Below are 20,785 nucleotides of genomic sequence, written 5' to 3'. Positions count from 1 at the left end.
ACTCTACATGTCAAGGTGAAGTGGTTGGAAAAGTACCCCATGATCTGAGACTTAGTTAGAATGGAATATCATGCGACCCCTTCTTTTCTGGGGTTAGGAAAAATCTTGCCTTATGTTTAGACATATGTGATGTTTAGGAATAAATCTGCCGGTTCTTTAAGTAGCACTTCAAATGCTCTGTGTGTGATTGCGCCGTGGAAAACACTGTTAAAGCTGTTTCGTCTACCAAGTTATTATCCAGCTGCCCAGGAAGTAGCCCGTATTGTCACAAAGCATAGCATTGATAAATCTGAGGAGAAATCATCTTCTCTTCTAAATTTTTAGGCTCTTTGCAGACTGTAACACGATGTGGCAGCATGTCATTCTGACAAGATGCCAGGCAGTCTTTCAGCGGGCTGTCTGGTGCGAAAGCACTTAGCTGCTATAGCAGTGATTGCTATCGAAATGTCTCGAAAGATAAAATGGTAAAAACTTGTTTGCTGACACAGAAACGGAGACTGTTCAACTACCTGCAAATGATACAAGGCTGAGAGCCCTTTGCATCTTTGCCTCATTGTAAAACCGAAATCCCCCGTCCCACCCCTGGCAAGAAGCTGGGCTCCCGATTTTGCAGTTCGGAGAGCAGAGGCTGCTGAGGATGGTGTCTATGCTGACACCAAGGCTCAGAAGTGGCTTGTTTCCACTTTTGTGCTACAGTCGTTCTCCTGAAATGAGCAGGACTGCTCAAGTTTGAGCAAGAGACCTCTCCCATATAAAGTTGGTTTAATTACTAGCCTGGTGGTTTAATCTAGTTCAGAGGCATTCCACAGGGCTTGGTGCCGCCTTACAAAGCGCCGCTTTGGGGGTATTGGTAATTACCAGGTGAAGTCACTAACACTTTGAGCTTCTGGAAACTTGATTTCTGTGCAGGAGAGTGAGTTGGCAGTCTCCTCCTTCCCACAGGTCACGGGTGTCATCGGCTACATTGGCTAAGACTGAGTCTAGACCTCACTCAGCAGAGTTCCTCCTCTCCGCTCCATCTGCGGGGTCCTGCCTTACAGTATCCCAGCCCCCAGCCTCAGGTTTTGTTTCTGGGGAATGTCTCCTCCGGGCTCGCTCACCTTCCCCCACCCTCCCTGGTCAGAAATCATTCAGCAATTCAAGATCCGTCCCCGTCGGGGAATCACAGCTTTCGCATTTCTGGGTGGTTTAATGTGATTTTGTTTCAGCATGGTGCTTTTCAGTAATAAAGGTTTGCTGTTTCTCCTCGTCGTTGGGTAGAAAAATGCAAATGACCTGGAGTGACCTAATACTTTAGAACTTGGTATGTGTCCCTGCAGGTGAGTCTTTAAAAAGAGGTAAAGGAGAACTACTGTCCTGTTTTTAGTGCGGACTGGTAATCTTCCTTCTTCTGCCCTCAGGTCTTTTGTTTGCTGTCGTTAACATGACAATGTGGGACCCAGGGGGTGCTTGGTGAGTGGCTCTGTCTGTGTGCTTAGGCCTGCTGTTTAACCTCACTGAAATTGGACTTAACCAGTTTTTCTATTTTTCTCCTGAATTGACTTGCAAAATACCCAACTATTCTGTGACTTCCCAGTAAATGGTAATTAGAATATTTGCTTTAGAAGTACATTTACAACTGAAAAGAAAAAGTGGATGTGGTGAACATTTTACATTCCTGAGGTTAGAAATCGTTTAGAGCAGATATAGTGAACTCTGCAAACATAGCCCGCCCCTCTTTTGGTAATATTGAGAGAGATTGAGTCCTTGTGCAGACTAGGTAGGTGATTGAAGTCAAGGCAAGATAATTAACTGCCACTGAAAGAGCTATTTGAATATAATGTAGTTTGTTGTTGTTGTTGCTTTTGGTTTTGGGTTTTTTGTTTTTTTGTTTTTTTTTTACAAAACCTGCAACATAGACTACTTTCTTAAGAATATATGAGGTTGTATTTCCCTTTCCCTACATAAATTTTGTTTTACCATGTAAGCCCCTGTAGCATAAGTAAAATAAATAAAATAAATTATGTCATAGAAAAGAAAGCGGTATCCATCTTCTTTTGAGTGGTACCTTTTCCATAGGAGCCAACAGAGAGCTTTGTTGAGGGAATGGATTGCACTGTAGGAATGGAAGGAAACATCATTTCACATTAAATGGCAACACAGCTGAAAGAGGCTAAAAAGAGGCTTCCTTAAGCAATGGACCAGTTCGTGTCTCTTTTTGAGGACAAAAACATGGTCATTGAAGCGCCGGCAATCAGGATAGCAAGCATTGTCGAAAACTGCTTTCAGATTGTTTAATCACAAATTGCGCATCGATTGGCGCTACCCTGGAAGGCGGTCACTTCGGGATATGGGCTGTGTATCTAGTGTGTTCTAACCAAAGGCATTTGTCCCACTGCATTTAACAGCGTTCAGATATATTTTCATCTGCATGCGTGCATGTCGTGTATGTGTGTTCGTTCATGGAGTGTATATAAATGAGTCATTGGAGCTACTGTCCATAAAATCAGAAAGCAAGTAATGATATATCGGGTACATTCTTATTTATTCTGTTAGTTTGTCTCAAAGAGATGATGTTTGTGTGTTTTAAAAATTAAAATACACATTCACCATTCAAAAAAATCAAATAATTCATAAAGGTATGTGCGAAAGTAAGATTCTCTACCACTCCCAGTTTCCTTCTCTCTTCAAAGGATAACCATTCTTTGTGTGTTATATAGCCTTCAGAAAAGAAAACTTTTCTGTTTACATCAATATTTCTCTCTCCCTTTTTTCCTCTGTACATCACATATCGTATCAATACCAATGTTGTGTGTGTCTGTTTTACCGCAAATAGGATATTTCTAAATACACAATATTTCTTTTTTTAAATTGAACTATAGTTGACACACAATGTTACATGAGTTTCAAGTGCATACAGTATACCTTAGAGCTCTTTCCTCGTTTTATTTAATAGCTGTGTAAAATTTTTTTCTTAAGTTTTTCTAAGCAGTTTCCTGTTGACAGATGTTCATGTTGTTTCCAGTTTGGGGATATCACAAGCAAGGACAAGGTGAATATCCCTGCAGTATATTTTGACATACTTTTGTGAGTATATACAGATGATAAATTCCTAGCAATGAAAATTTTTAGGTCAAGGGGCATGTGCATTGTTTTAGTGTTAATAGATTTTGTCAGATTATATCAGTTTATCAACTTGAGCTTGAGAACATAGGAGTACAGAAGAATAGTTGCTCAATTCAGCAGCTTTTAAAAATACCTATTTTTTATGAGTTCATGGCCCCACCTGAAGAAAACAGTTGTCCCATCATTATGTTGGGGACACTTGTGCGATGTGAATTTTCTAACACCAGGGGCCGTTCGTGACACGGTTTTGTAACCACCATGGTGCTGGCTCTCACCCTCAGACTTCTCCCACATTTGTCTTTCCTCTGGGCCTCTGTGAAAGTCCCCTCATGGGTTTATTCATCTTGATTCTTGACTCCCCCAAATCTGTTGTCCCCACAGTTGATCGATTTAAAATGTAAATCAGATTAATTGTGAGTGCACTCAACACACTTCTAATGAAAGCTGACTGTTCTGGTAGGTTTAGGATGTGGCTGTGAGGAGCCACGTCCCTGCTCAGGGTCTGGTGGGTAGAAAAAGGCAGCCGTCAAGAAAACAAATCTCTGGGGGGAGGTGGGAGGGATGACCAAACGGGTGAAGGAGAGGGGGAGGTACAGTTTCCAGGTAGGGAACGAATAAGCTACAGGGATAAAAGGCACAGCACAGGAACTAGTCCGTAATATTGTAGCAGCGTCATCAGGTGACAGATGGTGGCTACACGGTGGTGAGCACAGCACAACATATGGAGACGCTGAATCACTGTGTTGCACACCTGAAACTAATGTAACGTTGTGTCAACTATACTCAACTCCCCTGCCCAAAAAACCCAAAAAGACCCAAATCTCTGACATCAGGTGGTGCTAAGAACCTTGAAGAAAAAGGAGGCAGGTGAGAGTGGAGAAGGGCCAAGGCAGGATGGGATGTGGGGGAGGGGATACATTTTAATGGGATGAGCAGGGAAGCCTCTCGGATGAGATGATATTTGAGCAGAAACCAGAGAAAATGAGAAATAAGCGTACCCTCCAGAGACTCTGTGTCCGGCAGCTTCCTGCTGCACTTAGAATAGAGCCACAGCTCCTTCCCTGTGGCCCCTTCTTTTACACCCTCATTTTGTACTCTCCTCTGCTAGTTACCCTGGCTGCCTTTCTTTTATTCAGATATTCCAAGTTCACTCCCTCTCGCTTTTCCTTCTGCCTAAAGGCTCTTCCCTTCACGTCTTAGGTCAACAGAGGCTTGCTCAGACAGCCGGTCACTCACTGTCCTCGTGCCGTCTTCCAGTTCTGTCCAGAGCGCCCAGCACCATCTGCTGGTTTTAGATGTGGGTGTATGTGTGTCTGCTCCTTTAGAGTGTACTTCGATACCAGAGACCTACCTTGTTCACTGCTCCTTTAACCGTTTCTGGCACATAAATAGACACTTGATAAATATTTGTTGAACAAATGAGTGGCAAGCAAAAGCCAGGTGTTTCCAAGTTATAAACAAGGATATTAGAGCACAGAAAGTGAGTGAATTGGCAAGCAATGAGCAAAGATTATGATACTGGGGACATCAAATGTAAAGAAAGCAGGTAATTATTCGAGAGCCTGCTTTCTCCTTTCTGGAGGCATCCATTCCTTCACCCAGCAAGCTTTGCCCTGGGTGCTAGGGATACAAACATAAATAAAAAATGCATGGTTTTATAAGAAGTTTATCTTCTCGTGGGGCAGTCAGATAGGTAAAAAGATCTTTGGAATACAGCATATGTACAGTTGGGAAGGGCTGTCAGGAGTGTGCACAGGGTCCTTGGGGAGGTGGGGCTGACTCAGTGGCAAGGTCAGAAAGGCTTTCTGAAGGGGAGGTAGCCTTAAAGGATGAGTCATTGTTCACCAGTGGAAGGCAAAGACAAATGGCATGATCAGGATTGTGTTTGAAGAATGATAATTCCGTTTCAGTGTGGACATTGGATAAAATAATTTTAATTTCTATAATCTAAAGAGCTGACAGAAGATCTAACATGTTCTTATTCTAAAAAACTCAAAACAGAGCAAAGCGGAGTCATTCTCCCAGAATATCTATCATATTAAAATAGCACTGGGTACTAAAAACAATTCACAAGAGCAGTAATCTAACGGCTCTGGCCTAAGCTAACCTTAGACCTTAAGACTGAGGGTGGGTGGCTTGTTGGGAGGATCTAGGCTGGGGATAGTGGGGCGGACGGATGGCATTAACCTAAAGTAGGCTGTGACGGTGGAGATAGAGGGGATATATTTGGGGTTTTGTTTTTGTTTTATCAGTTTAAAATTTATATATGTTCGATACACGCACACACACACATAGTATCAATGCTTTATTTTCAGTGAGAGGGGATATATTTGAAGGATGTTTGAGAATCAGTCTCACAAAGTCTTGGAAAGTGTGGCAAGGTGAAAAATAAAGGATGATTAAAAGATGACTCCCAGGTTTCTGGCTTGAGCACCTGGATAGATGGTGATACCATAAATTTTAGAATTTTCTGATATTTAAGAAGCTGCAGAAACTTTACAAGACCTTCTATCTGGTGTTACCTCTCTAATTGAGATGAAAAGCCCAAAAATCTTAGGAGATTTAGCCAGGTGACTTAGTAGGCAGGGGTGGGACTACGACAGCCTATCTCCTGACTCCCTGTGCAGTGTTTACCTTACTCTGCCTTACTGAGTGTAGAACAGAGACTTGTCAGAGGGCTGGGGACCAGAAATGCTCTTTTAAAGGTCATCTGCACGTGTGAAGCTGGGAGAGTGGGTAAGATCTCCAAGCTGATGGGACACCAGTGATGCAACTTGGAGACCCAGCATTTAGGACGCAGAAAGAAGAATAGATGGAAAAAACTAGAAGCAGCTGTCAGGTGGAGAACTGAAATGAACAGTTGTTGTTAGTAGGAGTTGGTGGAGGGATAAAGTACAGGGGAGGGAGGAAGAGGTGAGTGGTATCAATTGCGGCAGAGACCAGCCAGGATAAAGCCCAAGAAAAGGTCTTTGAACTTAAAGATGGAGGTCAGCAGTTATCTTTAAGAAATCAATTTAAAGTAGAATGGCAGAAGTAGAAACCTATATGAGAAAACATGACCAGCAACAGACCACTCAACGTGGAGGTTTTACTGTGAAAGAAAAGAAGGGAGAGAGTACAGCAACTTGAAGAAAAAGAGTGGAAGGATGTTCAGGGAGAGAGGAGGTTGAGAGATTTATTGCGTTTTTCAATTTTGTTGTGAGAACCATAGCTATCTGTAGACGGAGAGGAAAAAGAGTCACTGAAGAGAGAAGGATTTGAAGCATCTGAAGGTAGCAAGATCGAATATGGTGCTAGGATTTCAGGAGAGGCAGTAGAGACAGAGCCCAGGCTTAGAAGAGAGAGGGAGAGAGTAGACACGTACATGCACAGTGCACACAAGCCCATTGGAGCTCGTGCTTATTGAGTGCTTACTCTATGCCAGGCCCCGGGCTTAAAGCTCTATTTTGTGCCATGTCATTTAATCCTTAACTACAGCCGAGGAGGCAGATAGTAGTGTTTTTTTGTTTTTGTTTTGTTTTGGTGTTTTGTTGTTGTTGTTTTGGTTTGGTTTGGTTTTGGTTTTAGCTCCCAAGTTACCGCTGAGGAAAGGAAGTCTTATGCGTTTAGGTAATTTGTCTAAGGTCACAGACCTTGTAAGTAAGTAGGAGGCTGGGTTTCTAACTCAGTCCAATCTCTCTTTGAAACCTGATCTATCACATAAAGATATGTTGAGCCAGATAGGAGAGAGCACATGCTGGGATAGTTGGGGGAAGTTTGACAACAAAGTTAGATGCTGAGCATAGACCGTGAGCTGCAGTTGGCAGGTTTGCTGTCATTGTGGACAGTGAGGATGGAGATGGCACTAAGCATCGTGAGCCTGTGTTAGCTTAGGCCAGAGCGGTTAGATTACTGCTCTTGTGAATTGTTTTTAGTACCCAGTGCTATTTTAATATGATAGATATTCTGGGAGAATGACTCTGCTTTGCTCTGTTTTGAGTTTTTTAGAATAAGAACATGTTAGATCTTCTGTCAGCTCTTTAGATTATAGAAATTAAAATTATTTTATCCATTGTGATGCAAGAGGGCCCTTTTTTTTTTTTTTTTAACTCTTATATTAACCAGAATAGCAACACAAATCATACACGCTGTGTCAAAAACTAGGTAACCTGACAGTGGAGCCATATTACTGTTCCAAGTGACATCTGTTTGTGTTCATTGAAAAATAACTTTGTGCCTTCCTGATAGCTTTGTCAAAAATATCTTCCAGGAAAACGAACATTTTGGACATCTTATCTCATTAAAAGGCAGAATTTTCAAAATTCACAGGAGGATATCAAATACCTTGAGGGGCCAGGTTTTATATCTAATATGGTGTGAACTTGAGAATAATATTGGAAGTTATATGATGTTATCCATATTATACTTAAAGGTTGCATAAAAAAAACTGGAAAGAACAGACTTTAAATCTTCCTATCCCTGTGTTTTAGGTACAGCATCTGTACAAAGAGGATAGTCATAGTACCTACATGTTCATAGGATTGTTGTCAGGATTTACGAACATAATGCATGTAAAGGACATAGGCTAGAAATTAGCACATAGTTTGCATGATGTGTTATTAATTTTAAGTTATAGGATGTCCGCTAATGGATTCTTGCAGAAATACCTGGTTCCTTCCACTCTGCCCCAGTCCTGGGTAATTTTTGATGTTGTGTGGTCAACAGCTGTCTCCAAGTCAGGCATTCTTCTTTGGACTTTAGCAAATAAAAGGAGGCACCTTGAAAAATATTATTTTTATAAAACGCTGTCCAAAGGAGTCGAGTGTACTAAAAGGGGACTAGAAAAGGTCCTTAAAAATATTAGAAAATGACGACATTGTAGACCTGAAGGTAACACTGTATGTTAACTGTATTGGAATTAAAATTTTAAAACTTCATAAAGAAAATAAAAATAAAAAATATTAGAAAATGGTCAATTTTAAATCATTTTTCCATTTGTTCACCAAATATTTGTTGAGGGCTAACACTCTACTAGGAGCTAGAGTTACAAAGATGAATATGGTATCATTGCCTTCAAAGTGACCAGCACTAAGGGAGGTGAGAGAATATAACCATATAGTGCCATAGTTCTTTAATTAGTGCCATAAAGGTTTTTTGGGTTTTTTTGTTTTTTGGTTTTTGTTTTGTTTTGTTTTTTAAAAGAGGGAGAGAGAGAATCCCAAGCCGACTTCATGCCCAGCATGGAGCCCAATGCAGGTCTCAATCTCACAACTTTAAGGTCATGACCTGAGCCAAAATCAAGAGTTGGACACAACCGCTGAGCCATGCAGGTACCCCATGTTTTTTAAAAATTAATTTTAGTAGGCAAAATCGTTTTTAAAAGAAGAAAATTCAGATATAAAAAGTATATAACAATAAAATGTTGGTCTCCTAGTCCCATGTGACAGATAACCTATCTTTCCAGAGGCCAACATTTTTATCAAGTTAGTGTTTTATTCTTTTGTTGTGAGTTTCTTTTATTTCCATTTTCTGGTGAGTGCCTGCAGGATTAATTTTAACACAACAGTTTTTTATTTTAATTAAACTTTTGGAATATAATATGCAGTCTTTCATGCTTAAAAATACTGAAAATGATGCTACTAATCCATTGCTAATGGAGCACTCTGAATATGTTTTCTAGAAATGATAGATACATTTCTGCTAATCTGTCCTTCCATTTATCTGGTGTCTAATTGTGACTGATGTATTAATTTAAAAGGTACCCAGTTTAAGAAATGTTTTTGACTGTAAAATTAAGGAGATACACTGTGTGACAGTCAAAAATTCCCACGTGGGGTATGATCAATTTAGCAAACCAGTATAAACCTCGGATTAGGTCTTTTGCCAAATAAAAGATTGGCTCTTAGCCTGGTAAATATAGAACTCTACTGTGATTCAGGTATGAAACCATCTAGGAGTCCTACTTTAGCTGCAAATTGTTTAAAGACTATATTAGTTATTTCCATTTTCTGCTGCAACAGGACAGTGTGCTTTTCGCTGATAATGGTAATTACCTTTATATCATCACCTTTTATTGAAGATCCTTTTGCTCAGTGTTGTACTGGGTACTTTATGCTAGTCATTGGACCTAAATTCTCATGTCCCTAAGAATGGTACATTTAATAGATGAGGAATTTGAGGTACAGAGATATTAAGAACTTAACAACTAAGTGGCAGAGCAGTGATCTCAGCTCAGGTTTCTGATTCCAAAGCCTGTATTCCTGTTCCTATAGTGTCCTGCCGTTGGTGGGGAGTTGCAGAATTCAGATATAGATCCATATTAAGATGGTACATTTTTTTTTAAGATTTTATTTATTTGTCAGGGAGAGAGAGCATGAGTAGGGGGAGCGGCAGGCAGAGGGAGAAGCAGGCTTCTTCCTGCTGAGCAAGGGGCCCAATGTGGGACTCAATCCCAGGCCCCTGGAATCATGACTTGAGCTAAGGAAGACATTTAACCAACTGAGCCACCCAGACGTCCCTAAGATGCTACATTTTGATTATGTTTTTGAATAGTCTACTACTTCTCTGAAAAGTCATTTTCTTCAAGAAGAGTTAGTTGCATGTAGAAAGGTGGAACATGAAGAGAATACCCAGCTCGACTAGGTGATCAGCCATAATGGTTGACAATGCAGAGAGTTGGCCTCCAATGAGTGTGCTTGAAGGGGATTGGAATAAAGAGCTTTTTTCTTTCTCCTTGGACTTGGAGATCTACATCAAGGAGAAAAAGTAAAAAAGGAATTATCAGGGGTGTTGCCTGTATAATATTGCAACATTTTGAAGGAAGCTTGTAAAGGGAGTGTGTCAAGGGCAAGCCAACTTGAGCATCTCCTCTTTAAGGCATTAAGTTCTCCCCATAGGGTTTCTAACCATTGGCAGATAGGATATTTGAGCTGATCATCCCATCGAAAACAACTAAAAATGTTGGGTAATATACTTTAGTATATTTTGTAAAAGTCTTTTCAAATTTATGAGTTAGTAATATTCAAGCCAAAATTAGGTGAGATAAGCAGAACTCTAAGGCTGGCTTTGACCTTCAAGGCATTTGCCAAACACCTAAACTTGAGCATTAATTGCTGATGTCCCAGGAGACAACCAGGTACTTCCCAGAGTGCTAAGTCTAAAAGAAAAGGGTAGAACTCAGCTGGGCAAGCAAGGCACTTAGGTCACAAAATGTAAGGAGGAACTTACTCTCAGATGCTGACCTTGTATTGAATAGCCCTGTTACTGAGTGCATCTCCAAGTCTCTACTTTAGGGACCACTCTTGCCTTATCCAGTTCCTCCTGGTCCTGAAGAAATTCCTCTTCCATAAAGCTGGACCTCAAAGGGTTATACCCTCAGCGTAAGGGTAAAATTAAAATGCTCTCTTTTACCATTCTGGACTGTAAGGAATATTGCTTTGATTCTGGAGGGAGAGAGAAGGGAGAGGGGGAAAACCCTCCCCTGGGAGTAATTAGGAATTCTAAGCTTGTCTCATATGGGTTTGCATGCTGAATTTATATTTCTTGGGTGATATGAAAACTCTCAAGCTGGCAAAGTCTTGCACTGATTGTACCGCCAGGCACCTGACAGAAGCAAACACAAGTTCTCTCAAAAGGATCCCACCTTCACACTTGTTATGATGAGCGCTGGGTATTATATGTAAATGATGAACTACTGAACTCTACTCCTGAAACCAATATTGAACTGTATGTCAACTAACTAGAATTAAAAAAAAAAAAAAAAAAAAAAAGCCCATCTTCAACCCAGACCTCAAAGAATTTTCATAGATACTGTTCCAAGGAAAATGAACAGCTCATAGTCTAAAATCTAAAGTCCCACAAGGAAACAAGGCACTTTAAGAAGAGAGAGCAAAAAACAACAGGCAGCATTTTAAACCTAAAGACTTAAAATTTCAAAATTATTAGAAACATAAATGTTTTTATTTGTTTTAAAAAATTAAAAAGGGTGAAAATATAATGGTTAACATTTAAAACTGAACATTTCAAAATTCTGGCTTTAATAACAGATTAAACATAGCTGAAGAGAGAATTAGTGAACTAGAACATAAGAGAATTACTCAGAACAGAGAGACAAAGAGACATTGAGACACAGAGGAAAGTATGAGATGGTCTAATAGGTATAAAAGAAAACCAGAAGGAAGGGAGAGATGATGTCTAAAAACTCCCTGGAACAATTAAACAGCTGTCAGTCCTGAGATTCAAGAAGCACAACAAATCGCAAGTGGGATAAATAAAAATAATCCAGACTAAACCTGTGCAGTGAAACTGCTGAATACCAGGGCTAAAAGACAGCTCACAGATGGCCAGAGAGCAGGTGCCCCCCGAGGAGAATGGTTGAACTGACAACCAGCTTAAAAACTGGAACAGTAAAAGCCAGAAGACATTGGCCAGTGTTTTCAGTGTGTGGAGGGAAAGCCTTTCAACCTAGAATTCTATGCCCTGTAAAAACGTCTTCCAGGAACAGAGACAAAATAAAGACCTTGTTTAGACTAGCAAAACTCAAAATGCATTATCGCTAACAGGCCCTTACTAAAGGAAATTCTAGAATGTACGTTAGGCGGAAGGAAAGTCCTCCAGATGACAGTTTGGAGATGCAGCAAGGAATGAGGAGCAAAGAAAGTAGTAAATGTTTAGTCTAAATAGCATTGTGTGAATTTAAATATATGTGTGATTGGTAATTACAATGCTTCATGTTTTTAAAGCTAGAATTAAAGTACATTACAATAAGATGGGGGGTTTATAATGTAAGTTGTATAAAATGCATGTATTATACAGGAGGAAGGTAAAGATAACAAAGTACGTATATTAGAATTTCCAGGGAGTAAACGCTTAGAGTAAAAACAGACTGTGAACCTTGCAAATAGATAGTGGGGAGACATCAGAAGAAACAAGACAAGAAAGGAAAGGAAAATTGAAAAGGTGGGACATGTTTTATAGATTCGTGTTGTGAAGGTGACATGCTCAGAGACTACAATTCCATGTAAAAAAAAAAACTCTGTGCCACTTTCTGGATTTCCAGCCTGTCTAAATACAAGCATCACTGATGGCAAAGCAGCATATGATAGAACAGTAGAGAACTAGAACCAACACAGGAGTGGCATTTCCTACAAAAAAAAAAAACCCTTGAGTCACCAAGATGCTTTGGTTAGAAGTGCAGTGAAATTAAGGAGAATCCAGTATCCTGAAGGTCCCCGGGCTAAAGAAACTAAATAATAGGTTTTGATATTTCATATTCAAATTGAAGTAATTTCAGTGTCACTGATATCAAGTCTCCGGTTGTTGGCTGGGTCATTTGGTTTTAACACCAGTGACACGATCCCATAACAGATCTTGGCACCAGTGCTGTTTCTCAGCAAGATACTGAAACACCCTGTTCAAATCCCAGGCACGTGGGCCTCACTCTCCCTTGACTGGGCAGGAGAGGTGCTGCCCAACTATGTATACAAGGGTTAACTCACTTGGGAGAAACCAAGAGGAATGCTAAAGATCAAGACCTGACATGCTGCCCATTGTTTGTAGCTCCAGGATCAAAATATACAATTATACATGCCAAATAAATTCTAAACCTATAAGGTAGGAAAGGAGGGGTGGCTCTGACTACAGGTGCCAGAAGCATTAAATAACCTCCTCAGACAAGGTGCACCACTGTTGTCTTGAATGCTGCAGGTCCCTCAGTCTGGCATTTTCCCCCATGCTAGACAATGTGCATTCACGGCAGGAGTCTCTGTTAAGCCTCCGTCTCCCAGACCTGCTGGCTCCTGGTGCCCGGCCCTGACACAGAGGTGCCTTTGTGAGTGTAATTACCTTCCCCTGTATTAGAAATACTCTGTTTCGAGCTGTGGTTGCAGGTACAGCTAGAAGAAGCAGGAATTAGCATGCAAAAAGACCTGCACTGGCCCCTGACTCCTTTATCAGCAATCATTCTTAAGGCTTGTTTTTTGTTCCTCACATTGATTGGGTAGGTGTGATACCATCCAAGATGCGGAGCTTTAAAAGAAGAAAAAAGAGACGTTGGAGATAGCAGTGTGTGTGTGTGTGTCTGAGAGAGAGACATACAAATCCTGTTGTGTTCTGTCTTTTGACAATTTCATGCCTGATAGCAGTGTGTGTGTGTGTGTGTGTGTGTGTGTGTGTGTGTGTCAGAGAGAGAGAGAGAGAGAGAGAGAGAGAGAGATACAAATCCTGTTGTGTTCTGTCTTTTGACAATTTCATGCCTGACAGAGCTGCCAGAGTAAACTTGAGTGGATGATTCCAGCAACTTAAGAATTGATTAAGCTCCCTTGGGCATTTCACAGTGTCCACATAAAAAAAAAGCCATGAGAAGCAGAAGAAATAATTCTTTTGCCACGGCGATATTGTGGCCCGCGTCTCTGAGGCTCAGTGGCCCATGCTGACTGCAGACGATTAACCGGAGGTTGAGACCAAGCCTTGAAGTTTTCCTGGACTTCTGAAATAGAATGATGACGAGAGGCCTTAGAATGACACAGAATAGGAATGGAGCCAGAGTGGAGAATTAAACTAGATTTGAGTTTTGATTCTGGTTTATTTATATATAGGTCTCCCCTGAGATGCCTTTTATTGTTCCTGTCTGTTATTAGTGGGCCTTTTGTTAAAAAGGAAATAAAAAACCAATAATTTTCCCTCATTGGAGAAAGTGCTTTAATGAATAGTAAGAGATTAGATGATTGCATTTTGCATTTATGAATTTCCCCCAAGTGATTTTACTGTGTGTAAGGAGGAAATGCAGGGCTGACCAGAGAATGTCTGAGGGCAGAGTTGCCCAGAGAACCAGTGAGAAAGACTTAAGGCAGGAAAATGTGGGGATTTTCTTATAGGGCAAGAACATTTAAAGATTTATTTTAGGTGGCACACACTTTGTAATTTATTAATTTTTTAATGGCCAAAGTAATCATTTCTGTGTTGCTGACGCAGGCTCTTGGGAGCATGGAATGTTGCCCTTGATTATAAAGTTGCCTGTTCAGAATGGCTGATCGCTTAGGAAAGATCAGACGTGGGGCAAGTAGATTTCAAGTCAGAAGGGTCCCGTGTTGTGATGTCGGACTGGAGAATGGGTACTCACCATGAAGTGAAGGATTTATCAAGGAATCTGGGAGAGAAACATTCTCACCGTTGGAACTTGAAAAGCCTTTTTCACATGCTGCTTCCCTTTTCATTGTGCTGGAGCCACAGGTCAGATGTTGCCCGAGGCAGCCTGACAAATTGGCACCTGCCTTTGTGCCTTAGACCTGAAGAAAGGAGTGGGGGAAAAGAAGGCGGGGGAAACGTAAGAAGTTTTTTTCTCCAACCTTTTGCAACATTAGCTCTCCTTGGGAATTGGGCTTTGATGCCTGGGGTGTGAGAGAGGCCGCGGGCCCGCCCTGACTCCAGAGAGTGCCAGGAGAGCCAGGGACATCCACACCTCCTCCTTCCCACCATCTTGACGTTGGTAGTGCGGGTGACACCTCCTCGGGACTTGCGTGGTTTTTCCACCATTTATTCCTAAGCCAGCCCCTGGCCCCACAGGTTTTCTTTCTTCCTTGGCTTTTCCTTCTCCCTTTTCTCAGATAATCAGAAACCTGTGACCTCTTTCATGGTCCAATCTTCCCTCTAACACGCATAAATTACTTGACGACATTGTCTGATTTCAGGTAGGAAAAATATATCTTCCGGATCCATTTTTCCTTTGGTGTTTCACAGTGCAGCTCTGCTTTTTCCTTAGATTTGTTCTTTTTTGTATGTTTGCTCGCTTGTGTTTTGATCAGCCCATTTTTTCTTCTCAGGCATCAGGAATGTTTTCAAACATCTTTTTAAGCATGTTGCACCCCTTACTAGACACGTGTTCTCACGCAGATACAGGGTTTATTGCCATGATTTCAGGACAGGGGAGAGCTTTCCTTCTTGGGAAACCAGCTGCTGCTTCCCGTGGCCTTACTCTTCGGTGTCACAGAGAGGTTTCTAATTTCACATCACATCTTCCCGTGGCCTTCTGATCATCTTGAAGCCACGTAAGCATCAGAGAGGCTCAGAGCTGTCTTTCTCTCCTTTTTTAAACTTTTCATATTCCAATACAAAATCATCAACTACTTTTCCCTTAGCTCTGTTGTATCGTTCCCAACAAATTATAGATCTTTGTTTGAAAATACTAAAAGCTTGGCTTTGGTTTCTAATATATATCTCCAAGAAATGAGTTCGTTTTCCTTGTAGGAGCCTGACAGTGTATCCCAAAGCCTCTTGTTAATCTTTTTAATTGTGCGTTGTTGTTGTTGTTGTTTCTGTGTGACTTGGCAGAGTCAAATCAGTGTCACCAGAACATGCCTTAGGCCCAACTGACTGCCAGAGATTTTGCTGAGTGTTCTCTAGCCCCTGGTTTCTGGCCCCTGGGTGCTTACTCTCTGAAATAGGCAACACTGATATAGGCAGATAGAAGAGCATGAAGAAAATCAGAACAGCATTGAGAAAGTGCAGACAGTGTGGAGCTGTATGGAATTCACTCCCTGTCTGCCCTCTAGTTAAAGAATCCTCCGTGGGAAGGGTGGTATTTGGGCTTTAAATGAATGAAGAAGTGATATTCAGGGAGTCGATGTTCCCAGCTTAGCAATCATCAAGGTAGTTGCAGGGATTGATCTGGATTGATCAGATGAATGGGGCATTGAGCAGCTTTACCTGAGAGGAACCAGGCTGACCAAGGAGAGGAAAATGGGAAAGTGAAGTCATTACAAAGTTTTGAGAAGGGTGCGAATACGGGGCCTAATTCACAGGACAGCTAAGACCAAAGATGGCCGTAGAGTTTTGCAAACAATAAATAGAAAGGAAATTGAGGCAGAATGGCTAAGTAATGAAGGAGATGTTAAACCATACCAATCCTTACCTTTCCACCCACCCCGCTGACAAAAACCCCACAAAACCATACACCGTGAATTTAAGGAGAAGGAAAGGATAACTCAGAACCACAGAATGATGGCCTCAAGTATGGAATACTTACTAATGTTACTGTTGAAGGAAATGCTCCAAAAACATTTTTGGAGTACAGTTGTAGTGGTTATCCCTGGCTGGTGAAGATTAAGCAATTTAAATTTTTAATGCTTTTCTGTATTGTCTGTGATGAGCAGTTAATATTTTATAATCAAGGGGGAGAAAACATTTTAAAGGAAAACTATTACCAGCAAAAAAATAGACTGAAGTTTGGCTCTTAGATGTGAAGATTTGGGAGAAGAGGTTAAAAGTAAAAACTAATAGATTTAGTAAAAAGCAAGATTTGTGGGAGGAAGAATTGTATCAGCCTAAAAAATTACTCCAAAGAGATCTGTTTAGAAAGCCAGCAATATGGCAGTGTTTCTTTTACTATATAGAGAGAGTTGTGCGTGAAGAAGATTTCACTGGGGGCGCCTGGGTGGCTCAGTCGGTTAAGCGACTGCCTTCGGCTCGTGTCCTGATCCCAGGGTCCTGGGATCGAGCCCCGCATCGGGCTCCCTGCTCTGCGGGAGGCCTGCTTCTCCCTCCCCCTCTGCTGTTCCCCCTGCTTGTGTTCCCTCTCTCTGTCAAATAAATTAAAAAAAATAAATAAATAAAAATTAAAAAAAAAGATTTCACTGATCTTCATTTGAATTGGTTCTTTGGCATCTAATTTGAATATCTCCTGAACAGAGTCTGCCCTGCAGTAAAGGGCTAATGACACTTACAGGAAGGTCTGGAGGCAAATGAGGCAAAGGAAGTAAAAATAGTGAAACAGCCAGGTGAGGGTCTTGCCCGCCCACATTAACTGATCGTAAGGGAAGGACTGGATGTGCGCATGGATCCTGTCATTCTCCTGTCCTTTTCCCCCTTGAAAAAGTGTGTGGTGGGGGGGATTTGAGGGTCCTTTCCTGTGTTTTGGACCTATCTCTGGTTCTGCCTCCAAGGATGTCCCCTGAGCAAGCCATTAGTGTGGCCCTTAATAAATGTGCAATTGATAGATTAATAATCATTCTGGGCATCCGTTTGTACATATATATAAAAGGAGAATTTGGGTGTGGTGGATTTTGTGGTTCTTCAGTTAGGCATTTAACAGTTTGGGGATAGACAAGTTACAGAAGTGTGGGTCGATTGGCAGTACATGATGTAGATCTGCTCCCCCCCCGCCCCTTTTTCTGAATATCTATACGGAATGGACGGAAGTATCTTAACACATCCATGGGTAAGTTGACTGAGGAAAAGCGAGCATGACAGAATCCAGATTCTAAGCATTTGTTCTAGTTATAGGATAGGCCAATCTAGGATGAAGTTTACTAGGATGAAACAAAGCCCTGCTTATGTTACTTACTTAAGGCAACTAATTAACTTACAGTATCCCTAGGTTAATGGCAATTTGTATTAAAAAGACTAGGGGTTTTATTACCCACAGTCTCAGTGTGAGTCAGGAGTGTAATGATGGTGTCAGAAAGCCAAAGCTATAGTAACAGATGTGTAGTGTTAGGAACTTTGACAGAATGGAGCCTAGCTTCAGGCAAAAATCCCTGAGATCCAGCATCACTCAACCTTACTAAATGTCACTGGGCTGGGCTAGATCTGTTGAATCTGGATGGAGTCGTTATTTTCTTTCAAGAATCTCTCAATTTGGTGGAAATTTTTAGGTATTAGAAATCTGTGAAAGAAGTGGTATTAAATCATTAGGTGTTGAAAAGGGGTGACTTCCTTCCCATTTAGCCTGCCTAAGACACAGTATATGTCTTGTGGTTTTCATTAGAGTGCTGTGTTTCTGGGCACGCACCAGTTCTCAAGGTCTCCCCATGCATTATTTTGGCACCAGAAATTATTTGAAGACTTTGCTCTAGTTGCTAATTGCTCTACACACAGCTCTTAAATGGGTAGGAATTATTGTAAATATTTTAAGGCTTTAGAACAAGCATTTATCAATGTTTCATACCCTGGAGGAGAAGGGGTAAGTATGTGAATAAATTAGGGGATCCATGAATCCCTTGAAAAGGTATATAATTTTTTACGTATGTGTAATTTTTTCTGGGAAAGAGTCCAGCACTTTCATCAGGGTCTCAAACAAGACAAAAAAACAAACCTCTCCCCCTGCCACCTATATAATTTGTCTACTTCCTAGAGGAGTACCTTGGTTGTTGCTGCCCATCTTCTGAGAACAGATACTCCCTGAAATGCCAGTGAGTGACTTGCCATCAGTAGGGATTTAAAAGGATGTTGCACGCAGAGTTCCAAAAGTGTTTAAATCAAAATCTTATCATTGGAACAAATGAGAACTATCCCCTTCTTGCTCAAACCACACAATAAGATTAGTTTTATTTTTAAAAAGAGAATTCAGATTTATTACTTGCAGAATTGGGGTTATTTTTTTTCTGTTCCCCTTTCAACTTGTGAGTACAAACTTGGTCTCCTCCAGGAATATTTTGTTCTGAGGTAAGTTCCAGAAAAGCTTGATCTTCTCAATGGGATATGTGTTTCATGTGGTTTTTCTTCCTTTTCAAATGCACAGGGCGCCAAAGCATGCTTTCTGCGGGACATTCCTTTCTCGGCCATCTACTTCCCGTGCTATGCTCATGTGAAGGCTTCCTTTGCAAGTGAAGGTGGGCAGGTTAGCCCCGGAAGCCTGCTCTTGGCCGGTGCCATAGCTGGTGAGTGGCCCCCACAGAGCTCTGTTCTCCCCCGGCCCCTCCCGTGTCACTGCCTGGAAATTTTTTGCTTACAGTTCTTGAGAGGGGACTTATGAGGCGGCCGTAGATTGCTTTGAATAGATACTGAAAAGAAAGGAGAAGAAATTAATCTTCTGACAGATTAGATTAGGCAAGCTTAATTTCTTAACTCCAGAAAAGGCTCATTAAAATATGGTGCATTTTGTGGTATCGTTAAGTAAATAAAAATTTTTTAAAAAATTAATTAAAAAGCTACTAAATAATAACTACTGCTTACATTTTGGACAAGCATTTATGTACTATTTTGGTTAGATGCCTTTAAGCACGAGTATTCACATTTTTAAAACCTTTCAGCTGAACCGTTATCACTGTTCTGTGAAGTGAAACTATGAAACAATATAGAACTTCTAATTTATTTATTTGAGAGAGAGAGAGAGCACAAGCGGGTGGAGGGGCAGAGGGAGAGGGAGAAGCAGGCTCCCTGGGGAGCAGGGAGCCCGATGCAGGACTCGATCCCGGGACCCTGGGATCATGACCTGAGCCGAAGGCAGATGCTTTACCAACAGAGCCACCCAGGAGCCCCAGCAGTAGTTATTATTTAGGTAAAAGTAACGTAGTAGAATTAGGACGACTCAGCCTGAGGAGATTACCTGATTGCTCATAGCTGTGTTACAGGAACAGGATATGTTAATTGAGCCCCAGAGGGAAATGACTCTTGTTTTCAGTGCTACAGTGAATATGTCAATAGAAAAAAAAAAATATACGAAGGGGGAGGTTGGCTTCTACATCCCAATGTAAATTCCCAGAGAAAATTTGATTATGGCCACAGCAGGAATCCATTCGATCTTTGATGCTTCTTGTTCAGTGACCCTAAAGGCTCAGACACTCTGGATTCGCTCTCCAGGTGGTGGCAAACATTTAATGAGTTAACAAACCCTAAGGCAGTCGTGGGATGCCTGGGTCCAAATGTTTTTGATACAGGTGTTGTTCTCCAGAGATAGGTGGCTTGAGTCTCAGGAGAACAGCCCCCTGCTCTGAGAAGTTGTTTGCTGTTTTGTGGGCCCGCATGTAGCCTGAGGAGTCCCTGAAGGCAGGCACCAAGGAGCGCCTCTTTAATTCTTGGTTAATCCCCTTTTTTCAAAGGCAGTGATGTTGGTAAATGAGGCAGAGTTGTCCCTTCCCGGCTGCTCTGGGACCTTCATCATAGGGGGCCACTCTGCCTCTATCAGGAAATCATGATTTTGAGACTAGACTATAGAATTCCCAGTTTTAATCCCAGTGTAGCCACTGATTAACTGTGTCCTTTTGTATGTCCTTTACATGTGCATAAATGAGTATTTTTTAAACCAAAAGGTTATAATACAGTGCATTTTGTGCATTGTACAGTATAAATTGCTTCCTGGAAATGAGGTAGCCTACTGGGGAGAAGTGCCGTACCACTCAGGAGTGTGTTGCGTAGACCAGTTACATAACCTCTCCCAAGCCTCAGCAGCTGGGCTATGAACGGAGACAATAACGGTACCAACTCCAGAGTGTGCCTGTGAGGTCCAGGTGAGCACAGCTGTGTGACGGACTGTGCATCCTGCCCGGCGTACAGTAATGGTAGCCAGCAGGGCACGGACTCCGAGAATCCGTCTGCAACCTACCCCAGAAATCAGCTGTAAAAACAGAAGATACGTGTTAGAGCTCAAAGTCTAGGACTCTCTCCAAGCTGTGTTTTCCTCCCACCACAAAAATAACACCTTTAACTCTTCCCTTAGAGAAAGGTAGCCACCGAGAAGGGATTTCATCTCTGGGTAGGAATTTCCTGAGGAATCCATGCTACCAGGGCTGTAGAAATTACCGGTGGATTTTTTTTCTCTTTTAAGGTTTATTTTCTTCCTTCTATCATTTTTATGACTGGGAAAATACTATAGCTGATTGTAAAATATTTGGAAAGTAACTGAAAGGGTAATTAAGAAAACATTATCTGTTGTTCCACGACTGTAAGATAATCCCTATTCAGCATTTCTGCTCGCTCATTTCTCCTT

General features: G+C 41.4%; 1 protein-coding gene across 1 annotated transcript in view; it reads left to right on the top strand.

The window, feature by feature from the left end:
• SLC25A13 (solute carrier family 25 member 13) overlaps positions 1-20,785 on the top strand; it is a 177,130-nt gene that overhangs the window by 146,525 nt on the left and 9,820 nt on the right. Inside the window, exon 15 of the mRNA XM_021689816.2 lies at positions 18,599-18,737. Coding sequence (XP_021545491.1) covers positions 18,599-18,737 — 139 coding nt within the window. The remainder of the gene's footprint in view (positions 1-18,598; positions 18,738-20,785) is intronic.

This window comes from Neomonachus schauinslandi, chromosome 12 (assembly GCF_002201575.2).
Source record: "Neomonachus schauinslandi chromosome 12, ASM220157v2, whole genome shotgun sequence".
NCBI lineage: Eukaryota > Metazoa > Chordata > Mammalia > Carnivora > Phocidae > Neomonachus > Neomonachus schauinslandi.
Note: the sequence above shows the minus strand (reverse complement) of the source record. Positions and strands in the feature narration are given on the sequence as shown.